At 37.9% G+C, this 25,611-nt stretch overlaps 1 protein-coding gene across 3 annotated transcripts; it reads right to left on the bottom strand.

The window, feature by feature from the left end:
* Positions 1 to 911: 911 nt before the first annotated feature.
* On the bottom strand, positions 912 to 25,474 carry cds1 (CDP-diacylglycerol synthase (phosphatidate cytidylyltransferase) 1). Of its 3 annotated transcripts, none has more exons than XM_032578083.1 (14): positions 25,109 to 25,474; positions 18,109 to 18,266; positions 15,304 to 15,400; positions 14,991 to 15,088; positions 12,210 to 12,349; positions 11,640 to 11,698; positions 9,600 to 9,682; positions 9,295 to 9,382; positions 7,554 to 7,622; positions 5,648 to 5,800; positions 5,442 to 5,561; positions 3,425 to 3,528; positions 2,545 to 2,719; positions 912 to 2,431 (listed from the first exon to the last, which is right to left on the bottom strand). In XM_032578083.1, exons 1-13 carry the CDS (start codon positions 25,175 to 25,177, stop codon positions 2,584 to 2,586), a joined length of 1,374 nt encoding a protein of 457 aa, XP_032433974.1. In that variant the 5' UTR covers positions 25,178 to 25,474; the 3' UTR covers positions 912 to 2,431; positions 2,545 to 2,583. The 3 variants fall into 3 exon arrangements, with proteins under 3 accessions (XP_032433974.1, XP_032433975.1, XP_032433973.1); XM_032578084.1 differs by having other exon boundaries at positions 912 to 2,308; XM_032578082.1 differs by having other exon boundaries at positions 912 to 2,719.
* Between the last annotated feature and the right edge of the window lie 137 nt (positions 25,475 to 25,611).

Here is a 25,611-nt window from a genome sequence, read left to right as displayed (position 1 = left end):
ATTGACTTGATGTAACCCTCCCTTCTCAAATCAATTTGATTTAACCGTCCCGCAGCGCAACCCGCCTCCACCTTACAGTTCAACCACAGACAAAGGAGGCGCTAAGCTTTCATTAAAGGAACATTTCATGTTTAAAGATGGATCAGAAGATAAATTCCTGTATAGCTCACACAAAAGCATGTTTTGGTGAAAAAAAGTAAACTGTAAAACCATAAAATACGTTTCCGTTCTAAGAGATATTTTTGCTTAATTTAGATTTTAGAGTGAAACTAAAGCTTAAAATCTCTGAATTTGAAATTCCTAAACTTTAGAAATCTGAACGTGACTACATTTTTCAGTAAGAGATCAAGTGGAAATAAAAGCTATCCTGTGATTTTCTTCTAATATGGGGGGAAATAAAGTAATTTTAGCTTGTCTATTAGCTAATTATTTAGTTGAGAAATCTGTTACTTTTGTCTTTTTCTTCAGGGTTGAAATGTTTCAGATTTATTAAACCTTCTACATATCATTCAGTGGCAACAGACGGAAGTACCGCTCAGAAACGACAACACATGCTGAACTCTCTATAAACGTTTTAATCCAAGAGGGAGAAATGTCTTTACTTCCCATTAAAAATGTGCCAACGGCAGAATAAAAGGCTAAAATTTTATATTTGAGATAAATGATTAGAGCAGGGACAACCGCTGTCAGCTTCCAGTTTCCAAATAAGCTGGGGGGGGGGAAACGGCGAATTTCTGAGAACTGAGCCGAGTGCTGCCACCTGCTGGCGAGGATTTAAACTGCACATATTTCTCATTCAACACGTTTCCTTAAAATCAATTTGTTAAACTGAGAAAACAGATAATTTAATCAAATCTAATTATTTCAATTTGTTAAATAAAATATTTATATAAAAAAATTATTTTTTTTAAAAAGGAATTGTTCCACTGCATTTTTACTAGCATAAGATAAAATGTTCTCAGTATCAAGTAACAGTTCATACATGTATGGGTTTACTTTAATTTTTTTCCCCATAATACTCCTTTTTAATTTTTTTTTACCTGATGAGCCACAAATATTTCATGTTGCACAGGAATCATTAAACAATAGAATAAATAATTTTATATGAATTTAACATATAATGACTAAATTTTACATCAAATCATTTCAAGTACCCGTTTCATTTTTAAATATATACAAATATTATTTATTTTAACCAAGTAAACCTTTCACATATTTGCTCTACTATACATTTTTAATACAACTAGTAAATAAATTTAAATGCCCAGCAGAAACGGAATAATAATTTTTTTTTTTTTAATGGCAATTATTCAAATTACTAGTTTGATTTAGAAATACTTAACTTTTTATCCTGTTTTTTTCATCTGTATGTAACGGTGGTTTGTAAATAAAGAGTTCAGTCTACAAAAGTCACACTAATAGTGTAATTACAGCATCAGTTCAGCCTCCTTAATTGTTCATTAACAGTTTTATAATGCAGTATTACAGTTTTAATGCTTAAAACAATATTTTACCATAAAATAAAAAGTGATTTATCAGTGAATTTGGGAGAAAATGTAAACTTTATCAATGTGTGAGCTTTACAGGTGTTGCTAGGAAGCTTTTAAAACTTTATTTTAAAACAGTTAATCTATTTTGTGTTTATTTCTCTTCAGATAAGCTACTCAGGTTTAGATTAAAGCTTGCAGCGTTGATCTCCTAATCCCACTGCAACTCCTAATCTTTTCAATCCTTTTCTTGAAGTAAAGCTTTACAAACATCACCGTCTCTAAATAACCTCGGCTGAAATCTACATGGCTGCCTGTTAAAGATCAACTTTGTTCATGCTAAAGGAAATGATCTCTTTAGTTGCATATCATTTCTCACAGCTTAAAATGGTTTTTTTTCTTGTCCCACAGCAAATCTCTAAGTAAATATATATATTAGGTATTTGTTCAGCTAAATATTTACGTATATTTCTGTACAATATATTTCTTCAAGTGTCAATTGTGCAGATGATGATCTACGATGCATGCCTGCAGTCGATCCGTTTCCACCAACGTTTGGTCAGAAACCTAAAAGCTACCAGTGGAAGGAGATGGAGGCAGCGCCGCTGCTGCTGCATGCGCCGCTGCTGCTGCATGCGCCGCTGCTGCTGCATGCGCCGCTGCTGCTGCATGCATGCTACATGTGTGGATGTGCAGAGCGGAGTCTGAACCAGTTCGTTCTGCTGGTGGAAGCTTCTCTTAACAGTTCACATCAGAAAAGTCAGTGCAAAGTTTGCCGTTCTCAAACAATCCAAACTCTTCCTCGTCCTCCTTCACCGACGCTGGAAAAGCGAGAGAAGGCGGTCAAAAGCAAACCGGCGGCGGCGACTTCCGGGTTTGGTTTGGCAAATTTTCTTTTCTTCCCCCTCCAGAGTCGCCTCAAATCTAGAAGGCTGATGATGGGTCTGGGAGTAACACACAGTACAGTCGAAAGGTGCACATGCGTGGGGGTGTGTGTGTGTGTGTGTGTGTGCGCGCGTGGGGGTGTGTCGGCATGTGTCTGTGTGTGTGCTCGTACTAGCTATGGGAACCGCCTCACACACTTCCTGAGCGGGTTTCACTCGGCCCGGACGGCCGGCGGCGGCAGCAGGCCCCTCTCCTTCATTTGGGAGCGCAGGATGTGAAAGATGCTGAGCTGCTGCTCTGGCTGCAGCATCAGCAGCTGCTGCAGCACTTTACTGGGGTTCGGACCTCTGCAACACAAACGGCCCAGTCAAAGTAACACAGTGTAGAGAGAGCGCAGCAAACGTAGCGATAACGCTGGTAAAGACGGGCAAAAAGCCTTCAAATAAGTGTGTCTTCTACTGCAGATGTAGAAACTCAATGGAAAACTCAAATTCAAAAATAAAATTAAAATATAATATACATAAACGTCACAAGAAAGAAAAAGAAGAAAAACCAGGGAATGATATAGGTGTGAAGATGAGGGAGGAAGGAAGGAAGAAAACACTCAACGAAAGGAAGAGAGGAAAGAGAAGGAAAGAGGAAGGAAGGAAAAAATAACAAGGAGGGAATGAAAGTAGGATACTCGGTTACAACAGACAAAAATTAAAGGGAGGAAAGAAGAAAAGGAAGGAAAGGAGAGAGGAAGAAAGGAAGCATGACAGACAAGTGAGGAGGAAAATAAGGAAGAAGAAAGGATTAAACGAAGGAAGGAAACAGGTAGGAAAGAACAAATCAGGACACAAAGAAAGGAAGAAGGAAACCACAAAAGAAGAAAGAACAAAGGATTCAAGGGAGGAAGTAAAGAAACCCAGCAGCAACCCGTCCATTTCAATCCGTCACTCAGCAAGTAGAGGCACATTTTATTTACTCATTCATATTTATATCCTACTTAAAGACATTTAAATCCAACTGATCAGCGATCAGAGTGTGCTGAGTGCTTCCTTGTTGCCTACCTGACGAAGCTGGCAATGTAGACGTGAGTGAAAGTTGCCATCAGGTACTGACAGTCGAAGCGGTCCATGATGCCGCCGTGGCCCGGAATGGTGTTGGCAAAATCCTGAGAGAACAGAACATTCCATGACTTTTCCATGCTTCTCCATGACCTTCAATATAATTTTCCATGACCCTCGTACAACAGGTTCAGAAAGAAAAGTGTATGACTGAAAGACTAAATCCACAAAGTTTTAAAAGTTTCCTATACTTCAGGTGGAGAGGAAGGAAATACTCTTCTTTGGAGAACTGTTTTAATTCAGGCACTCTGGAAATCAAGGTCTACGTTAGATTTTAACTAGATTCTCACTACGGTTCACTGAAGTCCCAGTGGTGTCCGAACCTTTTGCACTGAGGACCAAAACCCTGAGCTGAAAGTCTTCAGGGGCCAAAATTTGTCTCTTCTCCCCAATTAAAAACACAAAAATAATATTATTGTGAATTCTTTATCATTTTCCTGCACAACAATAATAAATTAAACAATATTTCAATATAAACAGACTTTTGACTTAATGTTTACAGTAATTTAACTTATTGGGTCAACTGTTTTCTATTTTGGTGGTCTATAAAATATATTTTTTTTTTCACTTCTGGCAGCAACAGGGAGAATTTTTAATGGATAATGGCCGAGTGTGACCAAGTGTGGTTCACTATTCTATGATGTCATTCTACAGCAGGACAAACAAAACAAAATAATTTTGGTAATTCTAACTTATCTAAAACAAGAAAAGTTTTGTTTTATTTAACTTCAGACAATGAGAGAAAAAATTAGGTGTATAAAAATATCTGGTTTCAATTGTAAATAACACTTTCCAAATCTAGCCAATTAATCAAACGTTATATTGTACTTAATTAAAAAAAACAAAAAACTCTGCAGTTTGAATATCAAGCACTTTGCAAACATCTGATTAAAATTTAAGCTTTTTCAAGGATTTCAAGCACCCATATGAGCCTTGTTATTGAGATCTTTCAACCGTCTTCATCTAGGTAAAACAATCTATGAGGGGAAAATACTTTTTACACAAGACTATAAATAGTAATTTAGGAAAATTATCATGTTTTATTGCCTCATTTACCAAAGATGGAGATGTTCTGCAAAGACCGACAGCAATTTGAGTGATTAATCAAACCCTGAGAGCTTTTTCCTGTATAATTAGACGAGGCGATGACCCAGGCCTGACAGCAGGTGGCGCAGTTTTATCTCGACAAAACATAGAGAATCTTTGCTGCTGTTTGAGTGATCCCTGAAAAACTCTGCTGAGCAAACAGAGTCTTTAAATAAAACCTCAGCTGAAGCAGCCCAACCGATTCCTGCAACAGCTCACCTCAAGTCAGGAAGGATTCACAAAAAGACACCAGAAAGTTTAACAACGACATTCAACATGTAAATATAAGAATCAGTCAGTAAAATCAGGTCTGCCTTAAAAAAAAAATCCTCCAGCTGCAGCTGATCCAGACCAGACATAGAACATTCCTGCAGTTCTTCCTGTAGCTCAGAGAATAGATGTTAAAATGCTGCTGTTAACTGAGCGGCTTAAAGATCTGCTGTTGTTGTTTCAACCCTCCAGACCTCTCAGTTCTGGTTCTGCTCTGCATCCCCAGAACCAGACCCAAACATGGAGAAGCAGCATTCAGCTTCTATGCACCACAAATCCAGAATAAGCGTCCAGAAAACTGCAAAACAGCCGAAATCCTGAGTTCCTTTAAATCCAGATTAAAAACCCTCCTGTTTAGAGTTGATTTTGAAACATAATAAATGAAACCGTTTTCACTCCTCAAATGTAATGCTTGTTAAATTGTTGACTGTGAGGTGTTTTCTTCATAACTTTGTAATTTTGTGTTTTCATGATGTAAAGCTGAAATATGCTACACAAATAAACTTGATTAGTCTGTCTACACATTGATAGTAAATCTCAAAGACGGATTCTCAGAAGAACCAGGGAAACCAAATAAAGCTTCATGAAATGACATGCTCCTTACTTTGATTTTGAATGCTCGCTTGAAGCCGCTGGCAAAGAAGCCGCCGAACGGCCCGATGAGGGAGGCGAAGGACGACAGGAAGATGCTGTGGATCTGGAAGGGGTAAAGGTTCACTGTTTTCTGGAATGGAAACAAAAAAAAACATGGTTTTATGATTTCATTCAGGATATTCTTGAATAATATCGTGGATTAAGAGCGAGTCTCACCCAACTGAGTGTGTTCTGCAGCGCCGCAGGGAGTGTGTACTCCTGCATGACAAACAGATCAGGGGGTTCACATTCCACCGTGAACCTGTTGGTCTCACTGTTGAACTCCACCGGACACACAAAGTACTGGAACTGCGACAGGAGGTAGGCCAGCTGAGGGGGGAGAAAGAAACACGTGAGTGATAGGCCTGTCATGATAAAGTTTGCTGCTGATAAATTGTCCCAGAAATGAAGCCTAGGCGCAAATTCAAACTGGAAGACTCTTTTATCCCCACCGGGACCCGTTAATTGAAGCGACCTGCCCACAATCGTCGACCTATCAACACCGGACCAAGCCACGTCACGTCCAATCACCGACCAAGTCCCAGCTGATAAGGACCTTCATCCATGGTGTCCTTCGCTCTCCAGCCGAGCTCAACCCACCACCACCCCTTCTCCTCCATTCGCCCGGTCCTGAGGCCCGCACCCTTCTTCAACCTCCACCACCAGTGCCGGGCCCCGGGGGATGACGTTCCTAACAGCATCGGGGATGCTCATCTGAAGCCTATCGCTAACGCTGCGATAACCGTTATCCCCAGCCGGGGCCCGAGCGCCAAAGACTTTAAATTCTGTTTGTCAATAAACTCTTCTAATTGTCTTCTCATCTCCGTCTGAGTCTCTCCAGATTGAATTTATAGCAATAAATTATCATATTTTCAGGTAATACAAACAAAATTGTCCTTCAAAAAAAGACTAGTAGAGCCCAAAGCACCAGACTGAAGACTTTTATCATCCAGTTTTTGGTAGGCAGAAAAGAGAGAAACAATAAATCATCCAAATTCAAATCACTGAGTTTGTTTTAATTTATCATGGGGCGTGCTGTGGCGGCGCAGGGGGTTAGCACGCCCCATGTAGGCCTTAGTCCTCGACGCGGACGTCGCGACCTTTGCCGCATGACTTCCCCCCTCTCCTCACCCTCCGTCCTGTCTGCCTACCGTCACAAAAAATATGAGCCACCAGCGCCGCAAAAAAACTCTTCGGAGAAAAAAATGGGAAAAAAAATAGTAATAATTTATCATGCAATTAATTGATTTATTGCTTATTGGGGCAGGCCTAGTCAGTGATATGAGGAAACAGAGAGATGTTGCACTAATAACTTTTGGAAAAGTTGCTTTTCTGAGGTTTAATCTCAGTCCTAAACCAAATATTAATGTATGCAGGTTATCTGCAGATATAAACAAGTCAAATTTAAGAATTTATAAGACCTTTTAAACCCACCTTGAATGAAATTCAGGGATAAAAACACTACATATAGGGGATTTTTAGGGTTGCAAAAATGAACCTCGTCTAGCTAACTGGCAATAAATTTGCACTTTATCTACAATTTGACAATTTTAAGACTTGTGACGAACTTATTTAAGGCCATCTTACCTTTTTCAAAAGACTTTAAGACAATTTAAGGCCTTGATTCTTTTAGATACACTAATTTAAGACTTTTTAAGGATGTGTGGACATCCTCTGTGTGAAAAACCCTTCAATAGTTGCCACAAGAATATGAATCTGTCAATAGATACAACAATAAAGATGATTTTTATCTACGCAGTCAGCAGAGATAAAAACAGAACACTTTGGTTCTTTTTTACATATTTAAGTCTTAATTTGATTTAAGTGCGATGCTGCATGGTAGAAGCAATGGACAGATCACTTTATTTTGTATTCCCGTGGTTCTCAAACTGTGTTACGAGCATCATGGGTTGCTTCTAGATTCCAAAGCCAATCGCTGATTTAATGTCTTCCAGAAGTAGCGATGTAGCATTTATTTGCTTTCTGTAAAACCCGGGTCTTCTTCACCCTTCTATGGGTTCTTGGAAACCATTTAGGGGAAATGCTGAGCGTGTGATGAAGCTGTGAAAACTTAATTACTCACAATGAAGCCAAAAACCACAGTGGAGAAGAATCCCCCAATGAAGCCCTCCCACGTCTTCTTCGGCGAGAGCTGCAGGGGGAACGAAGAGAGAAGAGGAAGTAAAAAGTTGTTTCCAGGATCAACAAAGTTGACAACGTTTTTATCCACTCGGTGCCACCATTAATAAACTGCTTGTGATTCGAGAGCAATCGTTTTTTCACATGGTACTTTGATCTGACTCAGTGTCAACAAGCAGATAAAATCCCACCAACGCACAAAAACTGACTTCTGTTTCACTTTAACTTTTTAAAATCTCTTTAAAGAAGTTGAGGACAAAAAACCAAGATTTTCATGAAGACTTTCTAGCATGTCTTCACTGAAACCAGATTTGGTTTGAAAGAAATTTAAAGGGGAGACAGGATCTAACCTAACCTAAAAGCAGAGCTTGCCTTTTCAGAGAGTGTCTTTTCTCTAAAAAAAAAAAAAAATACAGTAGCATGACTTAGTTTTTCAAAGTTGCACACTTGATAGTCCGGCAGACTTGGTTTGATTAACCCTTTCGGGCCAGCGCCACCTGATCCATAATCCAGGTCCCTTACTGCCACCATCAAAGAAGATGTAGGCTACTTTGCACTGAATACTATCTTATTATTAATATTACTAACATTACCGTTGCTGTCTTGATGTTTATTGTTGCTTCTGCATTTAAAAACCTCTGAAGAAGACACAATTTCCTTCTTAAAATGAAAAAAATGTGAACAAAATGGTGTGGCGTCAGATTTTAGCCCTTGCAGGATTTTTTTGTATCTTTCCAGGTAAACGATCTAGAGTTTGATTAAAGCATACTAACTGAATTCACCCTGAGTGAATCATAAAACTTAAGGAAAAATGCTCTTTGGGCAGATAAAACCAGAGTGTAGACATTTGGTCATGATGCCCAGCTGGAGGACACCAAACGCAGCATATCAACATAAACATATATCAAATGGAAGCCATAATAATTTGACACAGGATTTGAAAACCTTGAAGTCTTTGATCGCCATGAACTTCCATTAACACCAAGTTTAAGGAAGTACAAGATAAGCAGCTTAGATTCATGATCAGTCAAGAACTGAAGGTAATCGGTTTTTAGTCTTCAGACACCCTAACCTTAAAGTCTTAATACCAATCAACGAAGGTGACCAAAGCACTTTACAGTAAAAGTCACATCACAAGAAAAATAGACCAACTGAATCCAACAAGAAACAAAGAAATAAGAAAAATGCCACTATGCTACATGGTGATAAACCTCTGCCTGAAATAAAAAGTCTTGAGCTTAGACTTAAGCACCACTTGCTTTGACGAGTCAGACGTTAAAACCAACCATTTACCACCAGCAGCTGCCAGTCACAAGCCGAGCTTAGTAAGCCTACTGAAGTCTTACGCTGGTTTCATGGCGAATCTACAGACAAAAGTCATGTTGTTGTGGCTCGCGCTAAATTAGTGAAATACGAGGCCACCTGTTGGCAACTGGGCCCAAACGAGGTCAATAACAGGACAGAGATTTCACACACAGCAGAAGATCTAAAACAAGACTGAAAAATTCATGGAATTGTTGACATAAGACAAGCTCATATTTCTTGCTGAAAACTTACTTTTGTCTTATTTCAAGTGTACTAAGATATTTAGCCAAAAATCAATAAGACTTTGTATTGAGTATAAAAGAGATTTCACGCAGAAATCAGCTACAACTTGCATTTAAAAGAAAAAAAGCTTCCTTTACCTTGATAAGAGGAGTTCTCCCAAAGAAGAATCCAAACAGATACGCCATGATGTCGTTGCAGATCACAATGGAAATAGGAACAATGTACCTAGAAAGCAGGAATTTCAGCTATGGTGAGCGGTAGTTGAAGTCACAACAACCAAAAACAAGACAGTTCTGAATCATAATGAGTTAACATTTATTTTATTTAAATTATTTGATCAATTAAAATCAGTTTCTATTTGGTTATTGCTGCCACAGGACACACAAAAAACAGCACCACAACACTAGTGAAGGCACATCATGACTGTCTGTGTCCTGCTTACCAGATCATTCCTTCAAACAGGTTCTGAATGACAAGGTGGGACTGAGTTACCACAATCAACAGGGTCACATGGGTCCAAGCAAACTGGAATGGCAAACACAAAACACAAACACCACAGTTTCACTGCACTGGAATGTTGTTGTGCCCGTTCAGAAGTGAACTCGTGTCGGAAATAAATGGAGTCCACACAGGTGAATGACGCAGACGGAGGGAGACGATCAGGAACATCAAAATGAAGCGAGACACGCAGGCAACAGATGGACAACAGAGTTCACACTGGAAATTTAGGAGGATGCATGCGAAAAAGAACAAAATCAAACTGTAATACCGCAGCATGATGAACGCAGTACAACACAGGAGCAAGAATTAGTCATATTTTGAAAATAATCGACTCCAGGCACATGATCAGCATGAAGGAGTTCTTAATTTGGGGTTTTTAAATGAGTGATGTCAGCCCCTCTATTTTCGGAATGGGACGATTATGCAACATTCAGAAAAAAAAGAGAAACTGAGCACACAAGCTTGAATTTACTTAAAACATGCACTGCAAAAACACACAATCTTACCAAGTATTTTTGGTCTTGTACACTTGAGATAAGATCAAACTAAATTACAAGCAACTTTTCAGCTTGTTTAAAGTTAATAATTCTTTAATATTGATGAAAAACTACCAGTTGTATAGGCAGATTATTTTACTAACAAGACATTTTCCCATGTTATAAGTGAAATAATTTGCCAATAGAACTAGAACTTTTTCACCGATATGAAGGAATTATTGACTCAAAACAAGGTCCTATATCTTGCTGAGACAATAGTTATAAGTCAGCTTTGTCTTATTTCGAGTATATTTATTTGCACTAGAAACTAGACCAAAAATACTTGTTAATATTTTGTGTTTTTGCAGTGTATGCTATAATTTAAGATTGTGTTTTTGCAGTGTATAGCATAATTCTGGATTTTAGATCCCTGTTTTTTGGCAGAATTGATACAGTTCATTAGCTGGTTTCAATGCACAGTCAAACTCCCAGATAGTCTTAAACTTTCCACTGATCTGAAGGACTTTTCTAACGTCAGAACCAGCAGTGTTCGCATTGAAAAACAACTAATCTTGGCATTAGTGATTACAAAGCAGAGGTTTGGCATTTAGTACCATTTATATTGTTATTTTATGACCTTGTGCAGTGATTGTCTGAATGCACATTGCGTTCAGACAATAACACGGTGGTTGATAAGCTAATTTAACCACCTGCTCCACTGTTAATCTGTCAGGGAGTTGTGTGTGGGTTGCCTTTTTATCATTATTATTTTTATTTTAGCTGAACTGAAACACACCAAATTCTACAGCATGTCTATTTGTTAAGGTCGTCATAGTCAAGCTAGCATAAATGACCTAATTCATTCTCTCTCGCTAACTTTTGTTTTTAATTAAAACTTTTTCTTGACCTGTGAAATGTGATACTCTGGAATTTTGTCATCTAATTAGTTATGTTGACAATTAATTGTTGACAACTGCATCCCTTTTTCTTCTATGTATGAAGTGTAAATTTAAGATTTAGTGCGTTATGTTGACAACTTGACAGCTAAAGCTAATGGTAGTCATCGTCAGCAAGCAGGATCCTGCAAGTTGCAACATAAATATTTCCTCATAAAATTAAGCTTCAGGAAAGGTCTTTTCAAAACCCCGACCTAAACCCTGCGGAAAATTAGCAGACTTTGTTTAAAAGCCGGGTGGTGCCAGAAAACCAATTAAATGAAGACCAATTCTGCCAAGAATAGCATTAGAAGAGCCAAGTATCCAGCTAGTTTTATGCCAGTCCACTGTTAATTGCAGAAATTCAGTGTTTAGGTTGCATTATTGTTGTAGTGTATTCTGCTTTAAATGCCTTACAGGCCAAAATAACTTCACTAGTGCATAAGTAAAATCAGTCCAAATTAAAGTCTTCTCAATTTGATGTCATGAAAAGCGAAGAACAAACAAAGAGGATGGACATCAGGTTCAACGCAGTGAAGCAGAGGAGATGGTTACTTTGTTGATACACACCATGTAAAACTGCAGGCGGTAATGTTTCTTCACTAAACTCAGCACAAACATGCAGAAACCTGTGAAAGAGTAAACAACATGCTGTCAGTTTTACTCAGCAGTGTACAGTAGATTAAACAATAGTCTGCTCTGTGCTGTAGGGAGCAGTGTGAACCATGCATTTGATTAAACAACTTCATATGTTCACTGACGTAATAAAAGATACAATAACTACACAATGCCTCATTTAAACCTGCAGCGCACCCACTATCAACTGAAACAAGTGTCCTTCAAATCAGACAAAATTGGTGTCAAACTCTGCTACATTTGTGCAGCAAAAATTTTCATTTGTGCTGCTTTTGCTTTCAAGATATTGATGAAAGGTCAAAGGTCAATCAGTCCCAAACAAAAAAAGTAGAAGGAGGATATGAATGAGCTCACATGATTGTAAATCAGAGTTTATGCTCCAAGTTACCCAAAGGGATTTTTTTTTTTTTTTTATTCACAAAACCAACGCTGTTTGAGGGTGGAATCTGATTCTAAGGGGTCAAAGTCATGTGTTGTTATTCCAAGATACTGAAGGCGACTCACCTGCAAGGTACAAAGTGAAAGAAATGAAGCGGTGATAGCGAGCCAGGAACTGCAGAGGCTCCTCCCTCCGCACCAAAGCCCCAAAGTAATCCGCGAGCGTTTCACCATAGAAGAAGTAGTTGACACAAATCAGGAAGTACCTGAGGCAGAAAGCACAGTTCTGGCGCTAAGCTATTGTTTGGGTCACTGGGTTTCTGTCTTGACCTGCTGCACGTTGACCTACAGAGAGTCTGTGTGTGTGGGTGTGTGTGTGTGGGGGTGTGTGTGGGCGTGTGTGTGTGTGTGTGTGTGCGTGTAGGGGTGTGTGGGTGTGTGTGCGTGTGTGTGTGGTGGCCAGGGGCCTTGGTAAAAAAAAAAGTGTTCATTTACTTCCAGCATGGCAGTGATCTTTGCATTGTGTGGGTGTGTATGCAAAGTGTCAACAGCAGCAGCAGGGTGGGGATGCTGCACACACACACTAAAATATGCAAATCTCACAAACTGTAATTGATACTGTATTAGTTTACATAGTAAACAATAGACTGGGAATCATTATTTATTTCCTGTTTAGTACGTCTGTGTGATTTATAAAAGGAAACAAAATTTCATGCTCTAAATTTGACAGAAGAGTCAAATTTAGAGCATGTTTGCGTTGGAGATTTTTATCTCGTAGTTGAAGTTATTTCTGACTGGGGAAAGATTTTAGTTGAAAATTATTTTCCACTATTACAGCTCCAGGAAAAGGTTAAACGCATTAATCCCACATCAAATTTGAGATTTTAAGAGTATTTTTAATGATGTGGCTTCAAAATATTTTTTTCTTCATACCAGATCCGATTTTTCTCACTTCTGTTTAGGGCTGAAACGATTCCTGGAATGATTCAAGTACCTCGATTATTAAAATTCCTCGAGAAAAATTTACCTGCGTCGAAGCTTCGTTAATTTATGTTTTATTATTTAGCGCACCGGAACATTATTTGCGTTGCGCGGAGCTCTGACTTCCGCCTCTGAGTTGTTGACGAAAGCTAAGCGTTAGCAGCATAACGTCCAATTTTCAAGTTCGGCCCGTGGGGATTTTATTGATTGATGATAACGGCCGGGTTTTCATCGTTTTTGGGGGACCAATAGACATCCTTAAATGACTGGCGCAATTCCTGGAGAACGGCAGCCTTTCTCCTCGGAGCTGCTGGTTCAGAGTAAACGGAGGGATGAGGCTGCAGGAGTATTTATACAGGTGAGCGGATAGACTGAACCCGGCGGGCGGCTGAGTAGTTGAAGGTTACAGTGTAAGTGTAGCTTTACGGACGAACCGCACAATACTTTTTATATCATCCCGGTCTCAACAAACTGGTGGCGGAAATCATCATGGCGGTACATGGCTGGTAGATGAGTTTCTGAGTGTGACGGACGAAGCCGTAAATATCCCGTACTGCTCCCCCCCATTCTTAGTTCGTCCCCTGGTCTACCGGTCGTATCTCCCCCTGGCTCCCTTTGGGTTTGTTCGTCGAGGTCAGAGTTCATCTAATAAACTGATTGAAGATGAATACATAAACTAAAAGCTGGAGCATAGACATTTTTTATGTGTATTTGTGAGCCTGCCTCTTTATTATTAAATTGAATATAATTTCAGATCTTTTAATAACTTTTCTTCAGGTTAACTTAGAAAGTGAGCTGTTATTATTGTTACAGGTTAGTTTTCTAAACTACAGAAAAGTGACTGTTAGAGATGCTCAAAAATGAAAAATTGGACTGATATTGATATCCGATAGTAACACAGGTGATATGCCAGATTTACCAATATTTTTTTTTTTATCCGATTACTCAATTAATCTTAAGAATTAATTAAGATTATTTAATCAGATTATTTCAGAAAAAGTTTCGTTATAAGTGAAATATTTATCAATATTAAGGAAATATTGACTCTAAAGCTCCTTTATCTTCCTGAAGTTACTTGTAAGTTATGTTTCATTTCAAGTATATGTATACAAAAGTACTTGGTAGGATTTAGTGTTTTTGCAGTGTTTAATTCTTAAAATAATTTAAGAATTATTTCTAATTCTTGAAATTGTATTTTAAGACTTATTTAATTAAAATAATCTCCTCTATCTTGCTAAAACATTACTTATAAGTTAGTTTTGTCTTATTTTAAATGTACTAGGATATGTACACTGCAAACTAGACTGAAAATACTTCGGTAAGATTTTCTATTTTTGCAGTGTAAAAAGTGGCTTTTATTTAAATCCTTCCTTCTGTGAGTTGTATGACAAAATATTAGGGACAGACTATGAGAGTTTTTGTTTAATTACAAGAATAAAGTTGCTAGGGATTCACTGTTCCACTTTTTCCACTTCCAATACCAATACCTGAGGTTTAGTATCAGCTGAAACAGTGCTGAATTGACTTAAAGTGTTGATTTTTTTAAAAAAGACAAACATAAATGTACAGAATTACAATTATTTTGATAACTATGCACCAGTACAGCACACTTAAATACACCAATAGCTTCACCAGCCTGGTCAAACGTATAAAAACAGCTTTAATTTGTTCAGTCAGTGCAATTAGGTGTAGAACAGCCAATGTAAAATAAATAATAAAGAAACTGAAACTGACAAAAACAATATGTTGACTACCTTGGTCAAATATAAAAATAAACTGCAGAAAACTTGTCCTTTTTAAGAGAATATTAGTCTAAGAATAATTTAGAACAAAGTGAAATTTCATGAGACTCACTGAAAAACTGCAGCATAACTTTGTGTTCATAAGATGTAGCTGCTGTTTAGCGTATTAATTGATTTTCCTCACCAACTCAGAGTCCTGAACCAAGGCAGCTCATAGGAATGATAAACTCTGTAGCCGATGGTGATTATTTCCTGGAAACACTTGATTTGCACACTCATGACCTGGAGAACAAGCACAAAGGAGAGTCGAAAAACAGAAAATTAAAGTTTATTGAAGTTGAAACTCTTATTTTTTCAAGAGGCAAAGTTTATGTTAAATTCTTCCAACAGCTTTTACTAACTTCAAACTCCAAACTTTCAACTTATACACACAGCAACCGCAAGAGGGTTTTTTAAATTAAAGTTTTATGCCTCCTGTGTGTTTCACTGCAACTTACCACAAAGATAAGCATGATGGGTCCCATATAGATCATAAGGAAAAACCCCGAAATCATGCAAATGGACAGAAGTCCTCGTATCCAGTAGTTCCTCCATCTGTGAAGAATTAAAAGCCTTTAGAGAAAATTCATGGCAATTATATCAGATTTATCACAAGGTTATAAATCAATGATCAACAGAAGAACCATCAAATTCTCATTTCAACAGAGAATCGCGATTAGAAGAATATTTGAATAGAAGTGGAGAAAATACTAATGTCATCCGAGATAAAGAAATATAAGACGTTAAAACCAACCGTTATATAATATATATAACTGTCTTTTCCACATCCCTGTGTAATGTAATGCATTTCCAATGTGTGCTTGCTGGGGAAAAGCTTCATATTTCCACTACACTGTGCCATGTTTGTAGCTCTGAGGCGACACCTTTCACTGCAAATCAAAACACAGGAAGTGACCTCACAGGAGCCAAACTGAGGCGGCCGTCTGCTGGGTGAATGGAGAAGAGAAACTGCTGCATCATGAGAAACGCTCTCACTGCTGAGTGCTCACTATTCTCATAAACTCTCTCTCTCCTGCAGTCTTCACCTCCAAATCCATTCATCCCTCTGCTGCGTCATTCATCTTTCATGTCAATCCATTGACGTCCCGATCACTGAAATCTGATCTAACTCCACCTTCGTGCTCTTCTCTCTCTCTCTCTGAAGTGGCGCCCTTTGGCTTGGTGAACCTTTACGCACCGTGACCTGCTAGTCATCCAGCGGTCACACCCTTCACTCCTTCACTGTACAACAAAACAGCCCATTGTCGAGGACTTTTCCACTCGATAGCGTCGATATCTCTGCTGCCTTATGCGTTTATCTTGCCAGACTCTTATCTTTCTTCGTATGTTTATCTCCGTCAGGCACCAGCGAATCAAAACAAACTCCTTGTCTGGGACAAACTGACGTTTCTGCTTCTCCTGAAGAATGATCATAATTGTCAGGCCATTAGGAACAATAAATATCTAATAAAATGAAATAATCCAAACAAATGGTGTTAAGGTGTATAATATGTAAAAATACCACAAAAAGTCTCTAAAAAATGTTCTGGTTGAGTTTTCTGCCATTTAGCAAATATCAATAATTTTGGTGATTCTAACTGACCAAGAAGAAGAAAAGATTAGTTGGATTCTACCAGAGCTGGGCAGTAACTAGTTACATTTACTCAATTACATGTACTTAAGTAACTTTTGTGAAATTAAATGTACTTTTAGGAGTATTTTTACCATGCTGCATTTTTTACTTTTACTTGAGTAATTTCATTTTGAAGTATTTCTACTGTAAGTTGAGTAAAATTTCTGGATTTTCTACCCACTGAATGAAAAACAAACATGTTTTAACCAAACCTTCACCAGACACAGAGCTGCAGTTTCTGTTAAAGTTTCATCCGTTTTTAATTGAAAGAAACTGATTTGCCCGATTCTGTTTTTTGTTATCTATATGAATTATTGTCATTTCTGTCCTTAAAATACCAAAATTTCCACTTAAATTTATATTTTGGTTCGTCTGATGATGTCATTTTTAAATATATATATTAAATGATTGATAATTTGATCAGTTACTCAGTACTTGATTAATAAGTTATTTTGGCGACTGATCGGATTTTTAAAATGGCCTTTAAAAATATGAAGCTGGAATCTACAGAATTTTTACTTAACCACTTAAGCCTTTTTATACAATATTAGACGTACATTAAAAGATAAGTAAACAAGTAATTAAATTCTCTTTCAATTAAGAAAATATATATTTTATTGCCTACAATGCAATAACATAGCATTCCTTTAGTAAATCTGAATGTTGGCTAAAACACATTTACAGACAAGAATGTTTTTTTTATCTGAAAAGTAAAATATTTATACATTTATATATTTTCACTTTGGGCTTGTTACTCTGAATATGTTGGGTTTTTTCAATAAACGACCTTTTTTTGTGAAAATAAAAACAACTGTGACTATTGACCAACTTGCAAACTGAGATCTCTTTCTGCTTGCTGTGAGACTTGGTGTTGTCTCTAAAGATAACACATACATGCAAATTTAACTTTAGCTGCAGTCAGGCCTGGTTAATCAGAGTTCCCTCTGATAAATGCTGCCACCACTTTTCATATGAAATAACCAACTGCAGCAGTTTGAAAACGTTCCAGGAAAGACAAAGAACACGCACTGAAGGAGGCAGAGGTTTGGTTAAGAAAAATGCCAATTATCAGCCATCTTTGTGTGTGACGTCACAGAATGGTGACAACAGGAAGTATCAAACACAAGAAAATAGGGCTGGACGATATGGCTGAAAACATTCGCGTTTCATATCAGTCAATGTCAATAATTATTGATTTGTTTTTTGTTTTAGACATCTAAAATACTACCAAAATGGTGGCATAACCTTTTCTGTTTTATCCACAGTTTTCACTCCACATCATTGTCTTTAATCAGATACGAGGCAAAATCTTGCTTAGCAGTAGATGGTTGCTAGGTTACTATCATTATTTTGATAAAAATAGTAGATAATAAGAACTTGAAACTGCTTGTTACCCAGCAGGTTGTTGCTAGGTAACCAAAAAGTGGGTGAGTTAGTTGATTCCACCAACCTAACTTACCTAACAGTGAGAGGTTGAGCAGTTAAAGTCTTTCCTCTACCTCTGATTATCTATTGATATTGATCTCTTTTCAATCAAAATATACATTGTTATTGATTTATAGTCCAGCCATATGAGAAAACCTTTAGTGTTACAGAACTCGATGCATATCAGCGTTTGAGGAGTACGTACTTGGGTGGAAGCCCCTCCAGAGCTTTGTTCAGGCATTCTGGAGTGTTGTCCGTGTCTGCTGTGGAGGTGGGAACATCTGGAGTGTCCGTTTTGGAGTCGACGTCACATTCTCCCTCAGTGTCGCCTGACAGGCCCAGCCTGTCGTCGCCATCGGCTTCCTGCCAGAAAAAAAACAAACAAAATTTTCTAGTTTAATCTCAATACTTCTGAATTTGTCCTTGAAAATGTTCGACTTTTGGGGCTCAGAAATTTTCTTGTTTCTTCCAAAAAGTTTCTGAGATTAATCTAAAAATTTCTGAGATTTTTCTTTCCAATTTTTGACTCTTTAACCTCAGACCTCACATGACTTAGAAATTTGACACCTTGAAATTGAGCCTCTGTCTCTTTAAGAAGTTTTTCCACAGACGCTGTACCTTCAGCTCATCATAATGTTCTTCTATTATCCCATTTACAAATATTCTCAGGAGCGTTTGACTGAGAAGTAGATCTTATGAAAATATTACCAGATTTGAACCAGTAAAGAATAAAAAATATACTTTTTTTATTTTAAGTTTCAGTTTGCAGCACCAAGTTACAGGAGCCTCCAAGGATATTTATCACAAACAAGATGTCCAACCATGCAAAATATGAATAAGAGTTGAATATTATACACTGATGTTTTTTAACGTTTAGTATTTTGTAAAACATTTTTTGCTCATAAAATATTAAACGCTGCAAAAACATTCAAAATTGATTGAATTTTGAATGTTTTTGCATTAAATTAAACACACATTTGCGTTTATATGTGTGATTAAGAACGTTAATTGTGCTCTTGAGGCAACACAATTAATTGATCTTAACGAGGTGGGCCGGAGATTTTCCCCCTAAAGGAACCAGCTGCACTTCCTGCGTTTCCTTTCTTAACTAGAGAGTCTCTGCTGTTCCTCCTCATCCTTGTTTTTACCTTTCATGGGCTCTTTCACTCGAACGCTGCCAAGTGTGGTTAAACGGGGTCATCAAGGTTAAATTACAGAGCTTTAAGTCCACAGACGTAATTAGCTCACAAAATGGGAAAGCAGTCGGGTTGCAGTGTGGGTTACTCTAGTTGGTGTGAAAATAGAGACAGATGAGGTGAAACTGGGTTTAAATTCAGAATAAAAGGAATAGGAAGTATATCTTTTCATCTTTTGAGGATTGTTCTGCTCTAAAACTCTATATTTTTGCTAAATTTGACAGAGAAACACTAAAGATTGCTTTGGTTTTTAGAAAAACAATCAATGATGAACCAAAGTCTAACCAGAACCAGTCATGGTATTCAGTAATATTCAAAATAATGAATTTTATTACATATTCCAGTGTTAAATGGTCATTAGAGTTGATGATTGATGTGTTCTTGCATTATTATGCCATTATTACTTAAAAATAAAAATCTTATTTATCGGAATAATTTATCATCCAGCAAAATTTGTTATTGTGACAGGTGCAGAGTGTGGTCGATTTCCAAAAACGACTCGTTTTCATGCAAAACTGAATTATAAATCAAACAGAGGACGTTATTTTAGTTGCTAAGCAAATAAAACCTTTAAAAATATTTCAAATACTTTGATGTTTTGCAACATAAACAAGCGGGTATGAGTAATTAAAATCCCATAATAGGCAAGAATAATTTCTAGAATAACTAGAAAAATGCGCATATGTTCTAAACCGCTGAATCAAACAAATCTACTGCATAGTGTCTCTAAATAATATTTTTTTTGTAGTACTGATTTTATTGGCATATTGATTATTTTGACAGAACTCATAGGAAGGCTTCATCCGTCTGTCTTTCTGCAGCTCTTCATGTCTCTCAGAGCTGCAGGAACTGAATGATGTCATTTTGTCCCTGCAGCTCTGGGACAAGAGAACAAATGTCTCTGTTCTAGCAGAGGATATATTGACCTTTAACCTCGCTTAGAGCTTTGACAATAGGAAACAAATCGCTTCAGGATATTTTAAAAAATAAATAAAAAAGACGAGATTGTTTTAATTAAGAGTGAGAATATTAAATATGGTTTCAGGTCATTTCATTAACTTGAAATTGTACACAAAGTTTGGGAGGAAAATGATGCATCGTTTCTATAATTACATACAAACAGAAATCTGGAAGGTGTGGCATGCATCTGTAATTAGCTATCTCTGGCCACGTTTCTGCCAGCTTTGCATATCTAGAGATTACATGAATTTTTGTTTCTCAAACCAGCCTAAGATGAGTCACTCTATATGGAAATGGACTGATCCCAGCTCTGAGATGAGGCGACGTTTATGCTTCCTTAAACAAGTTAGGATAGATCTATGGGTCTTGTTGTACAAGAAATGTCCGACACTTCTTGTACAAATCATTCTTAGAAAATTAGATTTTAGTCTGTTCCTTTCAGAATGAGATGTTTTAGGGCAGGGGTGCCCAAAGTCGGTCCTCGAGGGCCGGCATCCTGCATGTTTTAGTTCTCTCCCTGGTTTAACGCACCTGGATCAAATGATGACTTGTTAGAAGGTCTAGGAAGAACACTGACATGCTGAAAAGGTTGTTGGTACCACCAGGGAGAGAACTAGAACATGCAGGATGCCGGCCCTCGAGGACTGACTTTGGGCACCCCAGTTTTAGGGAGTCTTGTCATTTTAAATCCAAATAAGCTGCTGTTGGCCACACCCACAGACTCAACGTTAACACTCGCATGTGAAAATGGCTGCAAACAGATAAAACCGTGCATCTTTGAAAAGCAGCAGTGGAGCCTCCTGCAAAACCAACAAGAATTCGGCAAATGGTTTCTGGATGGTAAGTCAACAACAAAACACTTGTCTTTTCCAGCAGTCATTGTACAGCATTGTATAGCAGTAAAACCAGCTGACCAAACTTGCTGGAGCTCTGCTCCGGTTACTAAGTAACGGGGGGAACTCTGTTGGGTTTGCTAGGTAATGGCACGGTGCCTGCTGATTTACATTCCAGAGATTTTTGAACCTCCTCATTTTGCAGACACCAAACTTTTTTTTTTTACTTTTTGCCAAAAACCGGTCGGGTGTTTTGCTTTTCTTGTATTTTTTTTGTTTGTTTGTTTTAAGCACTTGAGCTGTTTTAGAAGCAGTAGAAACACAAATGGAAGAACAAAAATTAGGGAAAATATATCAATTTTGCGCAATAGGTCCCCTTTAAAATAATATTTTAGAACCTCAATATGTTTTAAACCTCCTCTCTGATCTGTCTGCTGTGGTCTTCATGATGCTGTTTGTCCTGTAACGGTTGGGATTTTAAAGGACCAATCGGATCAAATCACAGCCTACACAAGTTTCCTAATCCTGGAGGGAAGAAGAACAATCAAGCAAACACCTGAATGAAAGTGCGACTTCCTCAGAGAAGCATCTCCGTTTTCAACAACGCTGCTTTTTTTTTTCCCCCCCCTCTGACAAACTGCAGCCTGAAGCAATAAGAAACTTTCAGCAGCAGAACAAAGCCAGGTGGGAATTTAATGCTCATTGATACAGATGGATCAATAGAAACGGTGGGCTGCCGTTCAAGCACCAATTGTCTCTTTAATTCACGGCTTTACCCTGTGCATCGTCTGCCTGATTTAGACTCAACTTCAAGCCGAGTTCAGCAGAATCACAACAGCCTGGGTGGATCGTCTTTCAAGCTTAATTTTATTTATGAAAACATTGTAAATCAAGTCAAAAATAAACAGCGTTTTAGAATAAATACACTTATAGAATCAGAAAGCCAATAATAAACATACAGACAATATTTATTTACATCTTGTTGCCATCTATTTCAGGTCATGTGACAGTGATGCAGTGCATTTTAAGGTTTTATTAAGCCTGAAACGATTAATCGGATTAATTGTGAGTAATCAAATATTGAAATATTTTGCAGTGTAACTAGCTTACACTGCAAAAACAAAATATTACCAAGTATTTTTGTCCAGATTCTAGTGCAAATATCTTATCACACTTAAAAAAAGACTAAACTAACTTAAGAGTAAGTTAAGGAGCATAGGACATAGCAGCTTGTTTTAAGTCAATAATCCCTTAATATTCATTATAAAATATACTTATTCTATTGGCAGATTATTTCACTTATAACAAGACATTTTTCCCATGTTATAAGTGAAATAATCTGCCAGTGGAAGTAGTACTTTTTCACGAATATTGAAAGAAAATAACAAAATCAGCGAAATATATTTTTTTAATCAGTTTCTTTCAATAAAAAACTTTTGAAACTCTAACAGAAACTGCAGGTGTGTGTCTGGGGAATTTTTGGTTAAAACGTGTTTGTTTTTCATTCAGTGGGTAGAAAATCCAGAAATTTTACTCAAATAAGAACAGAAATACTTTATAATAAAATTACTCAAGTCAAAGTAAGAAGTGCAAAGTAGTATTTTTACTACTTGTAAGAATGACTAAAAGTAAATTTTTCAAAAAAGTTACTCAAATTAATGTAACTGAGTGAATGCAACTAGTTACTACCAAACTCTGTTGATTTCTGTCATTTTAATAATTATTTGCTTCATCAGTTCCTTTATTTGATTAACTTGATTATGTGCGTCTCTAGTGGTTAAATGTCTGTTTTTCTGTTTTTAACTTCTATAAATGACTTTGTCTTACAAATTGACTGAGAGCCAAAAAAGGTTTGAACTCAGACATCCAGCTCTGATCCTGCCAGAAACTCGTTAATGACTACAGAAAGTCAGTGAACCATGTGCATCGTTTCCAAAAGAAATGTACATTTATGCACATAAATAAACATTTTACAAATCACTTTAGGTTTTTGGTGTCTAATATTTCCATCTTGGAAAAATAAACACTCCCAACTTCAGTCAAAAAAAAAAACAAAAACAAAGGTTTCTGAAGCAGAGCTTGTGAAGACTGCAGAGATATTAACAAATGTTGAAAATCGCGACCAACCAGCCGGTCTGCAGAAACCCCACCAAGGTCAGCTGTCATGTAAAGTCTGCAGCAGATGTCCCAGACGTTTCTCCAGCTCTGTCTGGGATTTATCTACAGGGTGTGAATTAAAGCAAAGCGATCGTTTAACGCCCCAAAAACAAGCAGAGTCCAGCTGACTCATAGCAGTTAGAAACAGCTCCAGACACATTAAAACCATCGTGTTCATTTTCTCCCAATCGCACCATTTCTTTCCTCTACTCAGCAGCTCTTTCACAAGAAAAGGTAATAACTTAAACACCATGAGCTGCACCACAAAGCCTAATCAGAGCAAGTCCTGACACCACTGCATGCATCACATCGAAGCAGTCTGACTGCAGAAGTTGAAATACGAGTTCTACTGTAATTAAAGGAGGAGGAGTCACAAAACCTATTGAGTAGGTCAGTCGCAATAAAAAAATAAATTATTAGTAGCATGACAAACCAAAACAGGCTAAATAATTTTCACTTGCATGATTTATCATTTTTCTCAGAAATTAAAGTTTTTTATATTTGAGAATGTGTATTTGCATTAATATGTCATTATTATTATTATAAAAGTTGAAATTTGTCTCAAAATGGCCATATTGTTTATTGCAATCATTTCTGGGACAATTTATCATCCAGCAAAATTTGTTATCGTGAGAGGCCCATTATTAAAGCAGGTGATTTTGCTGCTGTGCAAAAGGTTTTAGTTCACATCTACCTTCAGTCACTAATAATTGTGCAATTTGGGATATCAAAAATATATTTGTTAAATGGAAACACGGCACTTTAAAAAAAATAGTTTTTTGATAGAAAGTTTTGTCGCTAGTCTGATGGAAACTTGTGTTCTTCTGACATTAGCGGAATATTGACGAAGTTTTGTGAACATTTCTAATGGCTACACAGCTACTGAGAATGACTCTTATAAACCCGGGGTGTCTAAAGTGTGGCCCGGGGGCCATTTATGGCTCTCGGAATGATTCAAGAATGGCTTCAGTTTGTTTTGCCAGGCAGTTGACAACAGAAAGACATTTTAAAAGAACAATGTTAGGATGCCATTCTCACTGATGCCAGCTTATTAAAAACAAAGACACAGACAATTTAACATCTTACAACGGGAAATGTAAGGTGCAACACAAAGTATTCATCCAGGATTCTGCTTTGAATTTAGTTTATTTTAATAGTGAAAAGAACAACAAACATCCAAGGATTTTTCCTAAAATGCAGACGTGGCCATTTAATACACTTGGCAAAATAAATCAACAGTGAGTCATAGCCTGTTCTTGTTGCTGAAAAAGTTGGATATATGTGAAGCATAGGGGTCTCATGCTAGAAGGGGAGCCAAAATGATGGCAGAATAATTATTTCTAATTAGCATATTTTCTGTATTTGTGAACTCAAACAGGTCTTCCAAATGGATGATGCCCCTAAGCACACTGCTAGTGGCGAGAGAAAAAAACTGATATATATGTGACGTATAGGGGCGCCATGCTAGAAGGGGTGCCAAAATGATGCCAGAATAATTACTTCTAGTTGGCATTTTCTGTATTGGACAGGTGTTTGTGACCTCAAACAGGTCTTCCAAATGGATGATGACTCTAAGGACAAAAGTGGGTATGTACTATATTGAGGGATGTGGGCGCCATGCTAAAAGGGGCGCCAAAATGATGGTGGAATAATTATTTCTGGTTGGCATTTTCTGTATTTCTGTATAAAATACTTAACAGGGTCTGCTAAAATTAGTTACAAAGTCACTTAGAGACAACAAAGTCAATGTTTAGAAGTGCTTTGAATCCTTTAGTGTTTAATCCAGACATAAACTTTAGGATGACACATTTCATATTGGTCAGCAGCAGCCTGACATTGAAGAGTCCGGCTCATAAAGACTCATACGTGAAGGTATCACCTCCACCCGAACTGCTCCCAATCGGAACTGTATCCGTGACCGAGCTGCGGCTGAAGCTGGATTAACCAGCTAACCAGCCTGGCTAACCCCGCTGTCCAGCAACAACCAGCCAGACTGGTTTCCAGGGCGAGGATCCACGGTGATACCGGGGTCTCCTTATGCCCGAAAGGTGCGCCTTACCTTGTCGCTGATGTTCTCGGCGGTGTCGGGGTCTCCTCCGCCGGCGCCTCGCTTCCTCAGCTCCGTCATGTTTCGCTCGTCTCGCCCCCGGGACGTTAATGTGTCACATAAGCCGACTCCGAGGGCAGGGAGGGCGGGGAGAGAGGAAGAGGACCGGGGACGAGCTTTGGAGTTTTAACAGCCGAAGTCCGGGATTTTTAGAGCCAGTTCGACCTCAGAGACGGTCCGAGAAGAAGGTCAAGTTTCCTGAAAGTCAACCGGTGCCGACAGCGCAGCTCCGTGGGACGAGGTACGGCTGCTCTACCTGTTTGTTTACCACCGCAGTCCCTGCTTTGCCTTTTTTACTGCTGCGAAGTCCGAGAAATCATGGACACCACTTCCGGCGAAGGCTTTCAAAAATAAAAGCTTTTCTCAGACGCGTGGTTTTCTTTCATTTTTCCCTCAAAAGTCTAAAGGAATAGCTCAGTTTTTTGTTTTTTTTTTTACTCTATGTATTTGTTTAT

This window comes from Xiphophorus hellerii, chromosome 12 (assembly GCF_003331165.1).
Source record: "Xiphophorus hellerii strain 12219 chromosome 12, Xiphophorus_hellerii-4.1, whole genome shotgun sequence".
In the NCBI taxonomy this organism is placed as follows: domain Eukaryota; kingdom Metazoa; phylum Chordata; class Actinopteri; order Cyprinodontiformes; family Poeciliidae; genus Xiphophorus; species Xiphophorus hellerii.
Note: the sequence above shows the minus strand (reverse complement) of the source record. Positions and strands in the feature narration are given on the sequence as shown.

What these genes read in the sequence shown, in the direction of transcription:
- cds1 (XM_032578082.1), bottom strand. Translation starts at nt 25,177, where the DNA reads ATGACGGAGCTGAGGAAGCGAGGCGCCGGCGGAGGAGACCCCGACACC. An exon ending in CCATCATGCTTATCTTTGTG is followed by an intron (nt 15,089 to 15,303) that starts GTAAGTTGCAGT and finishes CTTGTTCTCCAG; the next exon opens with GTCATGAGTGTGCAAATCAA. An exon ending in ACCGCCTGCAGTTTTACATG is followed by an intron (nt 9,683 to 11,639) that starts GTGTGTATCAAC and finishes TTGCCATTCCAG; the next exon opens with TTTGCTTGGACCCATGTGAC.